A 16,392-nucleotide genomic window follows, 5' to 3' on the forward strand; every position below is an offset into this window, starting at 1 on the left:
TAACCTTATCTGCTGCTACCATTTGTTATGTGTTGGAGCTTAATGTATGCCAAACTTTTAGTTATTTCTGGCCAATCCTTAAGCTGACTTCTTGAATGGTATCATTATAATTTATTTATCATTTGTCAGATCTCATCAAATGTAACTTTACTTATATTTTGTCATTTGATTTTTTTTTATTTGTTATTGTTATGGCACGGTTTGCACTGTGCTGTGTAAATTAGATTTTTTTAGCCTTAACTGTTCTCATCCTCAGTCTAACTTCTTATTTTTGTTATTCATCAACTACATCTTTCTGCTACTGTGGTTGTGTCATTGCTTGATAAGCGTATCTGAGCTAACACTAAACTATCTTTTGGCTCATTTCCAGGTTTTTGTATAAGAAAAGCCCAAAAGGTTTTTGCAGAAATCTGTCCAAAACTTTTAATGAGCTCACCCATTAAACAAAAGCATGTGTTAGGAAGACAATAAATTAGATGAAATGCAGTGCATGAGAATTAAACTCTGGTTCTGGTGTATTTTACATGATTATTTTCACATTATTCCATTTATGTGGCTACTCTGACTCCATTTATATGGGATTAGTTAGAAAAACAGGAAAAAGCTCTGGAATTAAAGGTAAGATGCAACAGTTTGTTGCTGTTAAACAACTACAACCAAAAATGTCCTGTTGTTCCAGGGCTGTAGCATCCAGTGAAGAACGACGAGGGTGACAGTGACAGCGACAGTGACAGTGACGCAGCCTTTCCTCACACTGTGTCCTATATATACGAGCACATAGGAGCCAACACCAACCTCAGTTTGGTCTCACAAACCACACGTTATTAAATATGCTACCATCCTGCAGGATGGAGAAAACCGCTAATGGCCATTTTATCCACATGGACCACCAAGGCACTATTACACACTGGGAGAAAATGCACTGCACGGCATTAGTGGCTTTATAAACTTCACCGCCTGCAGTAACTGGAATGGTATGTGTGTGAACCAGGACCGGATGTGTAAGAAAAACCAAACTTTCCTTTTTTTTTTTCAATGGAAAAAAAAACAAACAAAAATACAAAGAGAATAAATCTAACAAAATCTTTAGTTTTTATTTTTTAAACCTATGTTTGGACAGGTTTATTATCCCAGTGATTAATAGATCTATTATCACTGCTATTATTGTTGTTGTTATTACTACTACTACTATTGTTATTAGTGGTTATTATTATCGTTGTTATTTGTGTTATTATTACTGTTGTTGTTTATGGTTAGTACAACTGAACAACATATCAAACCATCACCTGAGTCCAAGTCAACAACACAGGGTTTCACGTCAGAGCGTAGGTCATGAAAGTTTCCACTGATTCCTTCCAACACCCATGTCAAAATCAAGGTTCCCCGGCCCGATCTTGCCCACCAGCTCATTTGGAGTGGGCCGCAAAACAATGAATACTGTGGTTTTGAGGTCAAGTGTATAATGTTCACATTCAAAACTATTTGTAAATAAATAAATATATGTATATAGGTTTATATTTTTTAAAATTCCCAAACCCCCAGTAATGGAGTTTCACATCTGGTTCAGTGAGGACGCAGCGTTTTGTCACACAGACTGAAACATGTCAGGGCTCCACACAGCTCTTTCCTGGACTGGGCAGCAGTTGTCTACAGCATCACTCACCAGCTCGGTGCACTGTGCTGCTACGACTAAAGCAGCCTGATTACTATTGCAGTCTAATATCAATGAAATCTCATCAAGGGCCCGTGTGACAGCCCCCGGTGGCTCCCTCAGCGTGTGTGGCCCCTCTGTGGCTGTCCAGAGGAACATCTGAGCCGAAGACATACGTGTGGCTGCGCTTGTGTGTGTGTGTGTGTGTGTGGGAGGGTAGGGATGGGGGGGTTGTTCCCACATGTCATCTCCAGGACATTAACGAGTTTAAGTAGCCATGGAGGTGAACTGCTGAACTTGAATGTGATCTCTTTGTGGCAGAGCATCACAGCTTCTAAATAGAGCCGCTGATCGAAGCCTGATCTCACTCGACCCCCCGGACCCTGCTAAAGTCAACAGTGTGATGTCAGCTCCTCATCTCTGGGGTGCAGCCACACGGGGTGGAGGTGGAGGTCAGGAACTGAAATGCATCCACGGAAAGACTTCGGCAGCTGTCCCACACTTAGCCCGAGCCTGGGCCTGGTCATCGGCCACATTAGCATCACTCACTTGGACCATTTTGGGCATAAATGGGGGTGGATTGGGGGTAAAGGCATCTCTGACAGGTGTGGACACATGAACCCTGGCTGACCTCAGAGAGGGACTGGACTGGACTGGACCAGGCCTGACCACAACTACTGTCAACAAATCCTGACAAAGCCTCTGGTGATGCTGTTGCTACGTGAGCTCACGTTCAGCCATGGCAACTGAGAACCTTCAGACTGTGACACGGGTTTTAAGGTAAATATGCAGAAAATATCCTTAAACCATCCAATCATAGAAAGGTCAAGGTTCAATCATTCCTAATGGGTCACCAGGAGTGTATGGCGACGTTTTCTCCTGTCTTCTGCCTTCTGACACAGAGCCAATAGGTGGCAGTAATTCAACCTTAAAAAATACAACAAAATGTAAGAGCCAGAAGAAGAATTACTGAAGTGTGGGGAGGGTCAGGATCAGTCAGGGAAATGTAAGTCCTTGTACTCCCTGAATTGTACTCAGTCTATTAATCCATACAGATTAGGTGTGTGTGTGTGTGTGTGTGTGTGTGTGTGTTCCTGGTATGGTGATACAAATTTAGGAAGCAATACTATCACCGTGGGGACACACAGTCCCCACTGAGTGAGAGTGTATTTAGATTGGAGTTAGGATTGGAATTAGGGCCAGATTACAGTTGGGGTAAAGATTAAGACCTGACTTAGCACTCTATGTAGGTCTATGTAAAGTTAACACAAAATGTGTATGTGTGAGTGTGTGTGAAAGAGAGAGACTCGTGCTCCAAACTAAGGCCTTCAAAAGAATGTCTCTCTCTCTCTCACACACACACACACACACACACACACACACATACTCTCACTAACAGGGATGTTGCTCACAATTATCGGAGACGTCAGATCACTCAGCCTAATAACAATAATCTCTCTGGAGACCTACTCCATGCCATTCACCCACTGAAAGAAACACGGGATTTAATAACAAGTCAATCTCTCTGCCTATATTGCTGTCCTGCAATTAAACCCATCAGACGCCTCACATCTAAGAACCCCACTGACCTGCCGCTGCATCCATACGGTCACAGTCGCCTTTAATGTCACCCTTCACCCCACACCACGTCACTGCTCCTCACAGTCTGTTAACAACAGAAACCCTTTTACTTTCTGTCCTTCACAGTTTGAAAGGTCCCACTATTGTCTGTCCAACTCCAGCAGCCATGATTCCAATGTGGAGATGTGAAATTGCCCCTAATTTTCCCCTGACGCCCCATCAACTTCATTTCAGCCTCTTCTTCACTGGGTCGCCACATTTAACCAGGCACATAATCACCCAGCCTGAGCATTTATATATATATATATATATATATATATATATATATATATATAAAGCAGGAGGTGTCCATGAGACTCAAGATTTGTCTAAAAATGTGGCTCTGTTCTCCAGAGAATCAGAGCTGCTGCTCCAACAATGCTGCGCTGCTGTGACAGAGGTAAGAAAACACTGGAGACTGAGGGAAGACTTTCAGAATATTTTTGCTCTGCAGGACAAAAAAACTACCAAAAAAAACCATTGTACCAAAATGCTTATTACCCATTTCTTTGGTTGCTATATAAATTGCAGGTTTTGTTCGATTGGAAAATTGTCTTTGCAATTTTTGAAAAACAACTTTCCATTTTCTGTAATTCCATTTTTTGTTTTGAACATTTTCAGCTTCCTCTGCTTCTTTGTAGCATTGAGGTTGTTTGAAAATTTTGCTTTTTTATGCTCATTTTCTCTCTCACTTTGCCTTTCTTTCTGGTTTCTGTTTTGCCCTGTTGTCTTTTTTGCTTTCTTCAATGGTATTGCTGTTTTCTGTACTTTTTGGACATGTAGAGTTTCAGCACCTCTGACACAGAAGATTTCTGTTTTGCCTTTCTGCCCCTTAGACAGTTGGCTTTTCTGCTGTAGAGGTCAATCCTGTTCTCTGAGTGTTTATTTTATTTCTCTCCTTTTGCCTTGTAAAATCGAAACTCTATGTCCCGCTCATCATTATGCCAACTTGACCAATTTGGGGTCTTTTTTCCACTTTCCATTTTTATCTTTTATTCTTATCATTCTCCCCTTTCTGCCCCTCTGCCCTTTCACAGCTCAACTCTTTTCCTCCATGTCCTCAACTGTGTTTTCTGTTGGACATTCCCTTTTTATAGCTGTTGTTTTTGTCTTCCCGTAGTCCTTAACTATCACATCAGACCAAATGTACTCTAATATTTAGCAGGCAGTTGTGGTGAAGCAGGAGCATGAATAATAAGTCAGTGCACGCATGACTCGACACTCTGGCCTTCATTCACCACAGCGACATCTCAAACCTCGGGGAAGCCTGTTGACCAGATACAAATGAGTCATTTTCAACTGTTTTAACAGAGTACAGTACGAGACACAACGTGCTAATCCGTCCGACCGACGATAAATCAGACAGGGTTTATGGCCATTTGTCATTCGACTGTCAGTGTTGGACATCGATGAAATGCTGCTGCCGTTTCTGAAGTGTAAATGAAGTGTAAAAAAACAGAGAATGTGGTTCATTCACTTAAATGACTTATTATATGCTGTTCAACTCTCCAACACACAGTTCTGCTGATTTATTTACAGTGGTGACGTTGATGAAATAAAACTGTTTTTTTCCCCCCAGTATAAATTCAACCTACTTTGTGTCACTGCTGAAGAAAAAGACATTTTTTAAAAATAACTTATTGCTATGTTAGAAATTAAATCATTAAAGTGGATGATTATTTTTTAGTATTGTTTAATATTATTATTTATTGTTTGCTTAGGGTAAGTTTTTCTTTTCAATTGCAATTGGTCATTAAAAAGTGAAAAGAAAATTAGTTTCAATAAGAAGGCAAAGAAAAAAGAGCAAATCAAAAATATATTATTATTACACAGTTTATAATAAAGACGAAAAATATGATTTTAGTTTTTTAATTTTTTAATGTATTTAATTAATGTAAATGCTTTTTTTTAATAAATTAGATTTTTATTTAAAATACAAACAGAATGATAAATGGTCGGATTTATGCAGGCCGATTGCTCTACCTTGACTTTTCATTAAAAACTACAGATATTTGATATTAACATTTTTTTAACTTTTTTAACTAACAATAAAATCACAAAACATATTTTAAATGATTAAAAATGAGTCATGGAGGTGACGTGTATAAGAAGAGTTAAATTAAAATGAATACATAAAGTGTATTATTGTTGTTTATGAATTAAAATCAAATCAAATCAAAACGATTTAGCAACACGGGGTGAGGAGAATCAGAAACTGCATTTTTGCAGTAGTTCAAATAAATTAATAATAATGCGTACCGGGTACCGTTTTAGCTCAGCCGAGGTCCGTGCGTCAAATCCTTTAATCGAGACACTTGCAACATTATACGGCCTTAATTTTGTCAAAATCTGATTTGAATCTTTTGGTGCCTATTCTATAAACTCAACGACCTGGATAAAGACCACGAGTGGATCCCAGTGTTGGTGTGTCAGTACCTGACAGTACAGTCAGAAGACCATCACACAGACCGAGGTGTTGTTGTCAACGTCAGTCCAAACCGCTCAGACCTGTTTTTATTTTCACTTTCAAACCCCCCGTATTTTACCACAGTTTTCCCGCGCACGTTACATCCGGTTGTCACTGATCCAAAAACCTGTGTTGATCCAGTCGGTTCCACAGTCTACCGGGGTAAACACCAGCCTGGCCGCCTGCTCCTTCTTACAATATTTGACTATAAAAACATTGCACGCACGGAGGCGCTGTCCAAACAAACCAGATCTCAATGAATATAGGGACGTCACGCCGACGGCTTTTTATTTGCATAACGCGCCAAACTGAAAGTCAATATTGAAAACAAAACAAAAAAAAAAACAAGACAAAACAAAGGCGCGAACCGATTCATGCTGCGTGCAATGAAAAGAAAACAAAGGAAGATCAATGCAAACGTTTCTTAACCGCACACTAAATCCACTGTTCTGGGTCATGGAGGTCCGCTTTGGTCTGCGTGTTGGCAGGATGCACCCGAACTGGAACAAATCACCGCAAAACTCAAGTTGTTCTGACACGTGTTTGTTCTGACAAAGGGGGCGCTGTCAGAAAGCAGCAGCAGGAGTTTTTACCGTCCACTCACATCATCTGAGGTCTCGGCATCAACCCGTCCTGGTGGTGGGGATGGTGGTTTGGGTACCAGTGACCAAAACAAAACATGTAACTGTTGGAGGAGGAGGAGGAGGAGATGGAGGAGGTGGAGGAGAACGAGGCTCCCTTGGAGACCTCCCACAGCTGCGGGTGAAGTCCTGGGGAGCAGGGGGAGATGGAGGAGCTGGAGCTGCTGTGGAGATGTTCTCCATCCACAGAGCTGCTGCCGTGCTTGATGATCTTCTTGTACTTGGAGCGTTTGTTCTGGAACCATATCTTCACCTGAAGGAGAGAGAACAAAACTGTGACGGTGGAACTTCACAGTGCGGTGACTCTGAGAGGTTTGAGAAGAAAGAAGTGTCAAAGATGTGGCTGAGGTTCCTTCAGGGAACCATCTGCAGCTGCTTACATCCATAAACACATTATCATCTGAAACATGTTCTGCTCTGGTAGATTCTACACCTGTGTGTCAGGTCCAGCACCTCCTGGTTCGATCCTTCTCTGGTAGATTCTACACCTGTGTGTCAGATCCAGCACCTCCTGGTTCGATCCTTCTGAGTTTGATCCTTTACGTCACGTGGACTGTTAAGAAAACCATTACCGGAGCCTTCCTAAAATATAACGCCATGAAACTGTTTTACTGTTTAATTTTAAATTTGTCGTAAAAACGTGGATTTGCCCGCATTTGCGCTCGGTCTCCTGAGCCCAACCTGAAAATGTTTTAGAGCTAAAAAAAATCGATCATAGTCACGGAGCAGATCATGTGCAGAAAATTGTGAATCATTAATGTGGGTGGTGTTAAATTTCACATTTCAGCAGGGTTACAACTCTTATTTAACAATGATTCCTCTACTACGATAAAACAAATGACAGACCAGTCATTTAATAATTCACTGGGGCCTCACTTTGTAGCCTTAGTAAAAAATGATTTAAAGAAACAAAAATATCAGTAATAAAACGCAATACATTGATAACTTCAAGTGTGCCCTCAGAGTGGATCTACTTTACTGTGAACACCACCGTGTCCTGTGTTGCTTTAGTCAAATCCTTCCACGCAGCCTCACGGATGAACGCTGCTTCTAATCCCTTTGTAAACTCAGCTCTTTGTTTACTGGTTTTTATGAGGCACAACAGACGTGATGTGTGACAGCGGCCGCAGCAGCAGCGGCAGCAGCAGTTTGGGGAATTCTTTTTTTAGCACCAAACATTTGATTTAAGGGGTCTCAAATAAAAACAAAAACAAAAAATGTTTAAATTGCCAAAAATCAGGGATGGATCATTTTATTAGTAGGCTGGGAATAATTATTTTGACGCTAAATTGAAGGTAAATGGTTTTCATTTTACACACAGACAAATATAATGTATAGTTGTTCCCTCTATAATGTAAAGAGTGATACATTACTATAAAATATCTTTATTTAGGTGGTTTAACCCTGGAACAAAAAGGAAACAAAAAATAGGTCAAATGAAAATGCTTGAAAATTTAAAAAAGAAAGAAAGTCTTTCTTACTTTTTTAAATTTTCAAGCATTTTCATTTGACCTATTTTTTGTTTCCTTTCTGTTCCAGGGTTAGTTATTGGATTAATTTTTTGTTACCTTACTTTTATTGTATTGATTATATATATATATATATTCTGGTTACTAATTTATGACTTATTTGAATGTCATTTTGGCGACATTTTAGCTGCTACTGGGCTAACCTTTACTTTATGTTTTAGATTTTTTGAAAGCAGTACTGGAGAAGTACCTCTAATGTATCGATCTTATTCGTTAGCCTGCAGCGTGTGTGACTGTCTCACATGAAACAAATACTGTCAAATTAGCCTTCCTTAAGAAGTAAAAATGATGAGGGCTGTGTGTGTGTGTGTGTGTGTGTGTGTGTGTGTGCGCTATGGAAGCCCAGTGGGACATTGTTTCTCTTCTAGTTTTTACAAAAGCTAACAATACATTTTATGGAGGCACTCAAGGCACACATTGTTGAAACTAAAGGGAAATTAAAGATTTTTTGAAGGCCACTGTAGTCATTTCTGCCCCAGTTAAAGACTTACTACTGTGACAACTGAAATTTGTATTTAGTGTGAAGTAAAGGATCAGGAAGTGTCTCCAAGGATCCCGTGTAACACCAAACAATCTCTGGAAGTGAGTCGTAATCCAATCCTTTAATGCATGCTTTGTTTACTGTTCCTAATATTGTGGCCGTACCTGCCTCGTCACAGGCTGGGCCTGATGTCTGAAGAGTCCTGGAGGATTCGACCTGACCACAGTTCAAATGCATTTTTAGTTTTCTTTGTTGTCACTCAGCTCTGCTAATGACTTGTTTTACTTCTTCAACAACGTGTTTAGGTTTAGGCTGAGGCTGAAATGTGTTTCTCCAGGTGAAAAACAAACAGCCCATCATTTGTTAAACACTGATGAGTTTGTTGTAAAACAGACCAGACAACAACAACATAAACCTGGAATGAAATATAAAGTGCATTAGACATGTAATTAAACAGTCAGTTCTAAAGACTGGGTCATGGGTCACAATTCTGGGTCCACAGGTAGGAAGGAAGGAAGGAAGGAAATGATTTCAATATGAATATGAATATGTCATGTGGATGTTGCTGGTCTGTGGTACTGTGCTAGTGATTTAATGGAGTGGTGTGTGTTAGCTGGAAGCAAAAATAATAAACAATAATAACACTCATTCAAAAGTGGATTTGATGTAAAACACTGGAGTTTAAGATCTATACATATATATTCAGCAATCCTTTAAATAAATCAAATGTTATGAAAACACAAAGTAATCTATAAAAGTACAGGATCACTGTCCTACTGCACTCATCTAAGAGATATTGTGAGTTCAATGTCATTCATTTTAGAACTGTGAACTGTATTTACACTGATCACTGATCCATGCTTTACATTTTTAATTCTTTTAATTTCCATGCTTTTGTGCAGATGAACTGAACTTCCCGCATATATATTTTTTATCATTTTAATTCTTGGTAAAGTTGGAACCCTTCTAAAAGTAACTGCATTGGAGACACGCAAATATCATATAATTCAAAAATACCTATAAAAGCTGAAGGTCTGGTAGATGATGCAATAGTATAAATGAAATGTCTGGCTGCACAGAGAGAGGGTTTTATCTTTTCTACTGTAGTTTTATATCAGATCATTTCATATTAGTTCGGGGGGGGGGCAGGATCACTGGTACTGCGGAACTGAGTTCACTGGTTTGTTATCAATAACTGCGATCACGTGACCCACAGACACGCACTTTGTGTAATGAGTGATTATTAATGATTATAACAATTATGTAATAACTCAATAGTCAGGAAGAAATAGTAGTGGTTATTAGTGACGCAGTGATTCGTTGGTTTTAGCCCATGTTTCTACCGCAACTTTAAAATATATTTGTGCAAAAAAAATAAAATTAGATTAAAATATATTTTAAAATAAATATTATAAATACTTTTTACGTTTTTTTCTGAAATTCCTGCATTTTAAGTTTCCAATTAGTTATTAGTTTTAATATTACTCAACATTACTACATTAGTACTTTATTAATTATGAACTTTTCACAAGGCTGTAATACTACTTCATTCTCCGTTCAGAACTTGAAGGCCCACCTGAGTCTGGGTGAGGCCCAGTTTGGCCGCCAGGTCGGCCCGCTCCGGCAGGGCCAGGTACTGGGTCTGCTGGAACCTCTGGTGCAGAGCCTGCAGCTGCAGACTGGAGTAGATGGTCCGGGGTTTGCGGATTTTTTTGCCTTTACCGTTGAGTCGAATCTCCCTGTTATTGATCACCGTCGACTTGTCTCGATCTTTGGCGATGAGGTAGAAAACAAAGCAGAGCAGAGGAGTCAGAGACAAACGTTTGGATTCAGGGCTGCATATTATTATTATTATTATTATTATTATTATTTAAAATCGTCAATACAATATCAGTCAATAACGTTTGAGAAGTCGGTCCTAATCCCGGGTGAGGCCTGAGCCAACGAACTGTACAGGGTCAACTAAAAGCACTTGTCCCGGAATGAGTGATTTTTTTTTTTTTTTCCAAAATCTTTTTAAAGCTGTAAAACGGATAAATCAAGGGTTAAAACAGCCTTAAGTCAAACTGTGGGTCAAAGATTCGCTCCTGTGGCACAACGTCTGGTTTACACACTACAATTGGACAAGGCCGCAGAAAATTATGGTCAGTGAAATTAATGGACACGTCTGACTTTATTACTGCACGTGGTGGGAAAGAAACCCGCGACATCAGACTTGATTTAAGACCAAATCAAGGAAAAAACATTAGAATTGAATTCATACCAGAACATAGACACATTAAAAATTACATAAATATTCAAATTAGGTATCTATTAAAAATATTAAAAAAAACACCTAATACGAGCTATAAACGTGAAGGACTTCGCGCCGGACAGTAAACACGCTCCACTTTTTAATCCGGATAATCTGAACGGTTCCACATACCTGTCTGCTCCAATCTGCCTGGGCCCAAAGTGCCGCTGCTGTGACTGCCGTGGTGCGGGTAAGGCACGTAGGCAGCGGCGGGGTGAGAGCTGACGGAGCCGGGGTAGGTGGTGTAACCCAACGCACGGCCGTAGGACGCGCTGCTCGGGAAGGGCGTGTCGTGCTGCGGAGGAGCCGCGGTGTGTACGCCATGGACGGGGTAAATGTGATGAGAGAGTCCGGGAGAGTTCTGGTTCTGCTGGTGGCGATGATGATGATGATGATGTTGCTGGTGATGGGACGGATGCCCGAACTCCAGAAAGGCGGATTTGGACGGATCTGACGCATTCAGAGAGTCCGGCATCAAACCCACAGACATCATTAATGAGTGAACACGAGAGGACATAAAGACGTGGGTGTCATGGGTTCTGCCTGGGTCGCAAGATCCGGATCAGATCCACGCGTTAGGTCCGACGCACAGTTCGCGGGACGCATTCTCCGCAGTGGCGAAGGTGGAGGAGACGGTGGTGGTGCTGCTGGAGCGGAGTTACGCACGGCATGTTCAACAGCTGAACATGGAGCTGAAACCGGGATAAAAGCTAAAGAGAGATCCTCCTTTACATCACACACACACACACACACGCACACAGAGCGCTTTGATTGGTGTTCAGCTGTCACTGGAGCTCCTCCATTAACTTCATGAACATATGATCCAGGATGAAGCTCAGAGCAGCGCCCTGTTCGCTAAAAACATCATATTTTTCGAATTTTCGTAAAATGTGGAAATTAATATTTATTTTCGTTTTTAGCAGCGCAAAAATATAAATGTTAGAAATTAAGTGTACTTGTCTTTTTTATCCATTATGTTGTAAAAAAAAAAAACGAGATATTTTTGGTTTTATAAAATAGTACTGAAACTTCTGTGTATCTTAAATACACAAATATTGAATTTCACAAATTAATCCGGCAGCTGGCGTGTCCAAAGTCTGGCTCGGGGAGCAGTTATAGTACATTTTCCCTCAAAGGTTATACTATTACTTCTATCAATAATGATAATAGTAATAATAACTACTTGTATTAATTATTTACCTTTTTATTTTACGCAAAATTACTTTCAGTTAAATGTTGTCTTTCAGCTACAGTGTATTGAATCTGTTTTATATTCTAGATTTATTATATTATTGCTAACCTTAAGCATATTTTCAGAAAACGTCTTCTTACTTGTTAATGTTTCAAAAATAAACAAAAGCCTTCAAGTGTCATTACTTACAGTTAAATAAGAAAAAAATAACAGGAAATGTTTGCTAACTCTTTGTTCTGAGTGTCAAAAATAAAACAGCTGGGACTCAGGTGTTGTTCCAATAAATAATGGAACACACAAAATGTTGGAGCCCGGCTCCTCAGAGCTTCCAGCTCAGATTGTTCTGACAAAATACCAAAACTCAAACCAGCATGAATCACGTTGATTCTAAGGCCACACAGCAGTAAAAACTGTCACTTATACTGTGTGTCTGTTTTTATGACAACAAATGCATGCTGATGTTTAATATCATCAAAAAAATCTTGCCAAAAATAACCAAAATATATTTTCTAAGTAATGAAACTCAGACACCAGTGCAATCAAATCACTGTATAATATTCAAATTTCTCAGCTGTTATAAAAAACCCCTCGTGTTATTATCTAAATCGTTTGATTACACTACACATGACTCAACATGGATAACTTCCACAATCTGGTAACCAACAGAAGACGAGGAGTCTTCATCCACCCAGGATGTTTTTAGTTTAGATTTATAAAAAGAAACAAAAAAATAAAAAAAATAAAAACAGAATAAAACTCCATACATCAAGTCAGTTACGTTGCTTTCAGACTAATGTCAAATTTAGAGGAAGACAAAGTTGCCAAGAGAGGGTGGAGGCTGAGTGTGGAGGCCGTGCTATACTTTAGGACTCTGTTTCTCCTCTCCATGTTCAGGGACGTGTTTTCTCACCATCATAACTAAGTCAGCAGAGGACACAAGTATTATTCCAAAATACTTGTAATCTTAACTAATAAAATATCCCATATGCATTTGAAAATAACCAAATCATTTCTAACACAATGGTTCTAAAAATGCAATAAAACTCAAATCAATATTATTTTTCTTGTTGGTTGTGTTAGTAGAAATTAAATTGTTTTTTTTTTATTACACTTATTTTACAAAACAACAACATCATATTGTTGCAGTTTTGCAAGTTGAACTGTAGCCAATTCTAGCGGTGTGTAAAAGACAGATCTTGGTAAAAAACAAAAACAAACCAAAAATACCAAAATTAGTGATCGGCCTACACAGAAATATATCACTGCACAAAGGTCAGAAGGTCATGCACATCCACCACGTGCATTGTACCAGTGACCATTTTTGTGATAGGACAAGAGCGCCGACTTTTCTAAATGTCTTACTCTAAATAAAACATATTTGTTTAAAAGACTTCTGTTCTCTAAAGAAAGTGTCTCCAGTTGTGGACCAAGATGCTGAGTCCTTATACTGCAGTGAACTTCAATACAGACTCACGTTTCATCTCTGTTGACACTGCTGTTAAACAAAACAGAATGTTTGGTGGGTTCCAGCTTGGTGCTGAGCTGCTGTGGCAACCCTGTCATTTTGGTCATGTCCAGGAGAACAAAGCTGTATATTATATATATATATATATAGTTATAGTTATACACAGTAAATCAAATCCAACAGCAGAACAGGACCTGCACACTCCCTCTGCTGCTGCTGTAGGCTGGACCACTGCCTGATTCCCCATAGGCCTCCACCAGGCAGTGAGCCAGAGCTCAGCCACAAGTTATTATCATAGGGAGTTTTTTTTACTCACGATATTATTAAATGAAATGAGGGACGACTTTCGCTCAGAGGCCACTTTCTGATTGTGGGCAACAAGTTTCACACAATCACAGTCTCTCTCTCTCTCTCTCTCACTCACACACACACAAAGCCTAGAGCTGTCAATTCTACTACATTGTGGTTTTTATCTATTAGTAATTCACTGTTAGAACTGCAGCCCAGTTTGTGGATGGTTACAAATTGTGTGATTTGGCCACAAAAAAAGAAAAAAAGTGTTCTAACACACCGAGCCTTGTCCATTATAAACATCTTTTGAGGCCTTTTAAGATGGACTTCAAACCATCAACCTCTAGCTATTAGCTTCTTCTTTGCTCTCTTTCTCTTTTAATTAACTTTTGGCGTAGATGTTTTGCCCCAAATTCTAGCTGCTTGGGCAAATTCTTGGCAATATCCCAAAAAACATTTTTTGTTTGTTTTTTGGCAGTTGTTCTAAGAGAAGGTATTGGGAAACAATAAAATCATTGTTCTTCTTAAGTTTCTAAATCCAGAATTATATCATTTTCCCGATCTTTAAAAAACAACTTTGAAATGAACCAGTAAGAAATCCAATCCCCTTCCAAGTCCTGCAGCTTAGATGGCTGCAGTTCAGAGCAAAGTTGCACTTTTGTCGTGATGCGATGGAGATAAAGACAACATTATGGAGCCTTTGAAGACTGAGAGGCCCATGGGCGAACGTGAACAGACACTTGAGCAGCTGAATGCAGAGGATTGACTCCTGCACAGTCAGATCTGTCTCAGCGAAGGTGTGGACGCAGGAGAGTGAAAGCGAGGTAAGGAGGTTCTTTCAAGGCTTGTAATTATGAGTGTATTAACGCAGGAGAACAAAGCTGAGCCCTGCAGTCATGGACGGGAATGGTCCTGGTCGTTGGACTGTCAATGCACGCAAACACACCGTGAGGGTAACACAAAAAAAGTCTCAACTAAAGTACTCATACAGGGAGCAGACTTGCAGCAGGCTACGAACAGTTTCAGTAACACAAATGTTATTGTGACAACAGTGAGAATGTTATGAGTTATCTTTTATCTCATGAAATTAGAATTTTATAAGATAAATCGAATTGTGTTCAAGTAGAAGAAAAATGACATGGCTAACTAGCTAATGTTAGTTTTGTTAACTGAAAATAGTTACTTTGCTACAATGCTGACATTTATGACTGTTTTTTGATCCACTTGCATTTGTAATTTTATTGATAATTAGCTTTTGAAACCTGTTTTAAATGTTGCTTTTCTGTGGAAACATCTTTCAGAGAATTCTTCCTTCTTTGGATGGTGCTAAAGCCTCAGCTAAGTCAAGGCAAGTCAAGAACAACCTCCTGGCAGAACATGAGCTGTTCTGTAGTACACGGACTTTTAGCTAATTAACCTTTTAGTCCAAAAGAGTTTTACCTGTGGGTGAACTGCAGACTCAGAGTGTGTGTGAAATGTGTGTGTGTTTGTAGAGGTGTGTTCTGTATAGGTGTGTTGTGATGGCCTCTTTATTCTTCCTCACTTTCAAACACCATCACACACACACACACACACACACACACACACCAGTCAGGTTTGTCCATCACACAGCTCTGATGCAGTGTGACAACATTCTTTGTGACAACAACTCACGGCACATTCTGAGGCGACGGCTTGCGTGGCTGTGATCTTCTCCACGCTCTCACGTCATGCCAGAGGAGGAACCTTCTGCTGCTGGGACAGTCACCAGGACACGATCCAGACTGACAGTCCGCCACCCTGATAAGACGCCAGGAGTCATTGGGTTAGCTTCAACTCACCACATAATAGACTCAAATGTCCATAACAGACACTAACATGTCCTATAACACAATACTGATGAGTGTGACGTGGAGGTGTGGTTGTTGGCACAGTAACGCTGAAAGAAATTCATCACTGCTGAGAACCAGAAAAATATGCCAGACTTAAAGGGAAAGAACAAAATCAAATGTTCTTTTGTGGAGAGATGAAAAGCAGACATTTCCATTTCCACAGATGTATGTTTGATGTGTGTGCTTTTTACACTTTGTGACGTTAATGTTTTAGCCACATGAATATTCTGTTTTATTTTATTCTGTTTTATTCTGCTTTGTAAAAGAACGCTGGTGAACCGTGTGTTATCATGTTGGGAGAACGGCACATGTTATAGATTTTTTTTTTTTTTGCGTTCAGAAACACAGTTTTCAAACACGTCAGGTAGAAAACTACTGAGTTGAGATGTGTCCTGACAGCCCAGTATATTTGCCAGGACACCAGTAAATGAATGGTTCCAGTCTGAATTAGTACTACCTAAAAAACACTACATACTGTGTTTTGCTCTTCTCCTGCATCAACAAAACCAATGCTTTGACTGTTTTCTGCCTCAGGAAAAAATAGTGAATGTCAGAGGAGGAGGAGGAGGAGGAACCGCAGAAGCTCCGTGATGAAGGAACTAATCTCTGCTTCAGGGGCCATCACGCAGCAACTCTAATATCTGCAAGCCTGGCGTCACTCATACCTCAGTTGCAGCCAGGTTGCTTCTCCTGGAGTGTTTGTGTGCGTGTGTATTTGTGAGTTGGTGTAAATGTCACAGCAAGACTAGACAGATATTCATAGCCATAATAAAACATTTGACAAAGTCCATCCATGTCAGGGACACAGTAGTGAGACAGTGTTGAGTAAAATCCTCATGTTGTGACTGTAGCTGCACCAACACTAACGTGTGCCTGCCGCACATCTGGAAC

General features: G+C 39.8%; 1 protein-coding gene across 1 annotated transcript; it reads right to left on the bottom strand.

Moving 5' to 3' along the window:
• Positions 1–5,207: 5,207 nt before the first annotated feature.
• On the bottom strand, positions 5,208–11,596 carry LOC103382102 (homeobox protein Dlx4b-like). The gene is made up of 3 exons (XM_008314769.3): positions 10,815–11,596; positions 9,966–10,159; positions 5,208–6,632 (listed from the first exon to the last, which is right to left on the bottom strand). The coding sequence occupies exons 1-3, from the start codon at positions 11,197–11,199 to the stop codon at positions 6,339–6,341; spliced, it is 873 nt and encodes a 290-aa protein (XP_008312991.1). The 5' UTR covers positions 11,200–11,596; the 3' UTR covers positions 5,208–6,338.
• Between the last annotated feature and the right edge of the window lie 4,796 nt (positions 11,597–16,392).

The sequence above is a fragment of the Cynoglossus semilaevis genome, chromosome 8, assembly GCF_000523025.1.
Source record: "Cynoglossus semilaevis isolate Cse_v1.0 chromosome 8, Cse_v1.0, whole genome shotgun sequence".
NCBI lineage: Eukaryota > Metazoa > Chordata > Actinopteri > Pleuronectiformes > Cynoglossidae > Cynoglossus > Cynoglossus semilaevis.

What these genes read in the sequence shown, in the direction of transcription:
- LOC103382102 (XM_008314769.3), bottom strand. Translation starts at nt 11,199, where the DNA reads ATGTCCTCTCGTGTTCACTCATTAATGATGTCTGTGGGTTTGATGCCG. An exon ending in AGGCAGATTGGAGCAGACAG is followed by an intron (nt 10,160 to 10,814) that starts GTATGTGGAACC and finishes TCATCGCCAAAG; the next exon opens with ATCGAGACAAGTCGACGGTG. An exon ending in TGGGCCTCACCCAGACTCAG is followed by an intron (nt 6,633 to 9,965) that starts GTGGGCCTTCAA and finishes TCTCTCCTTCAG; the next exon opens with GTGAAGATATGGTTCCAGAA.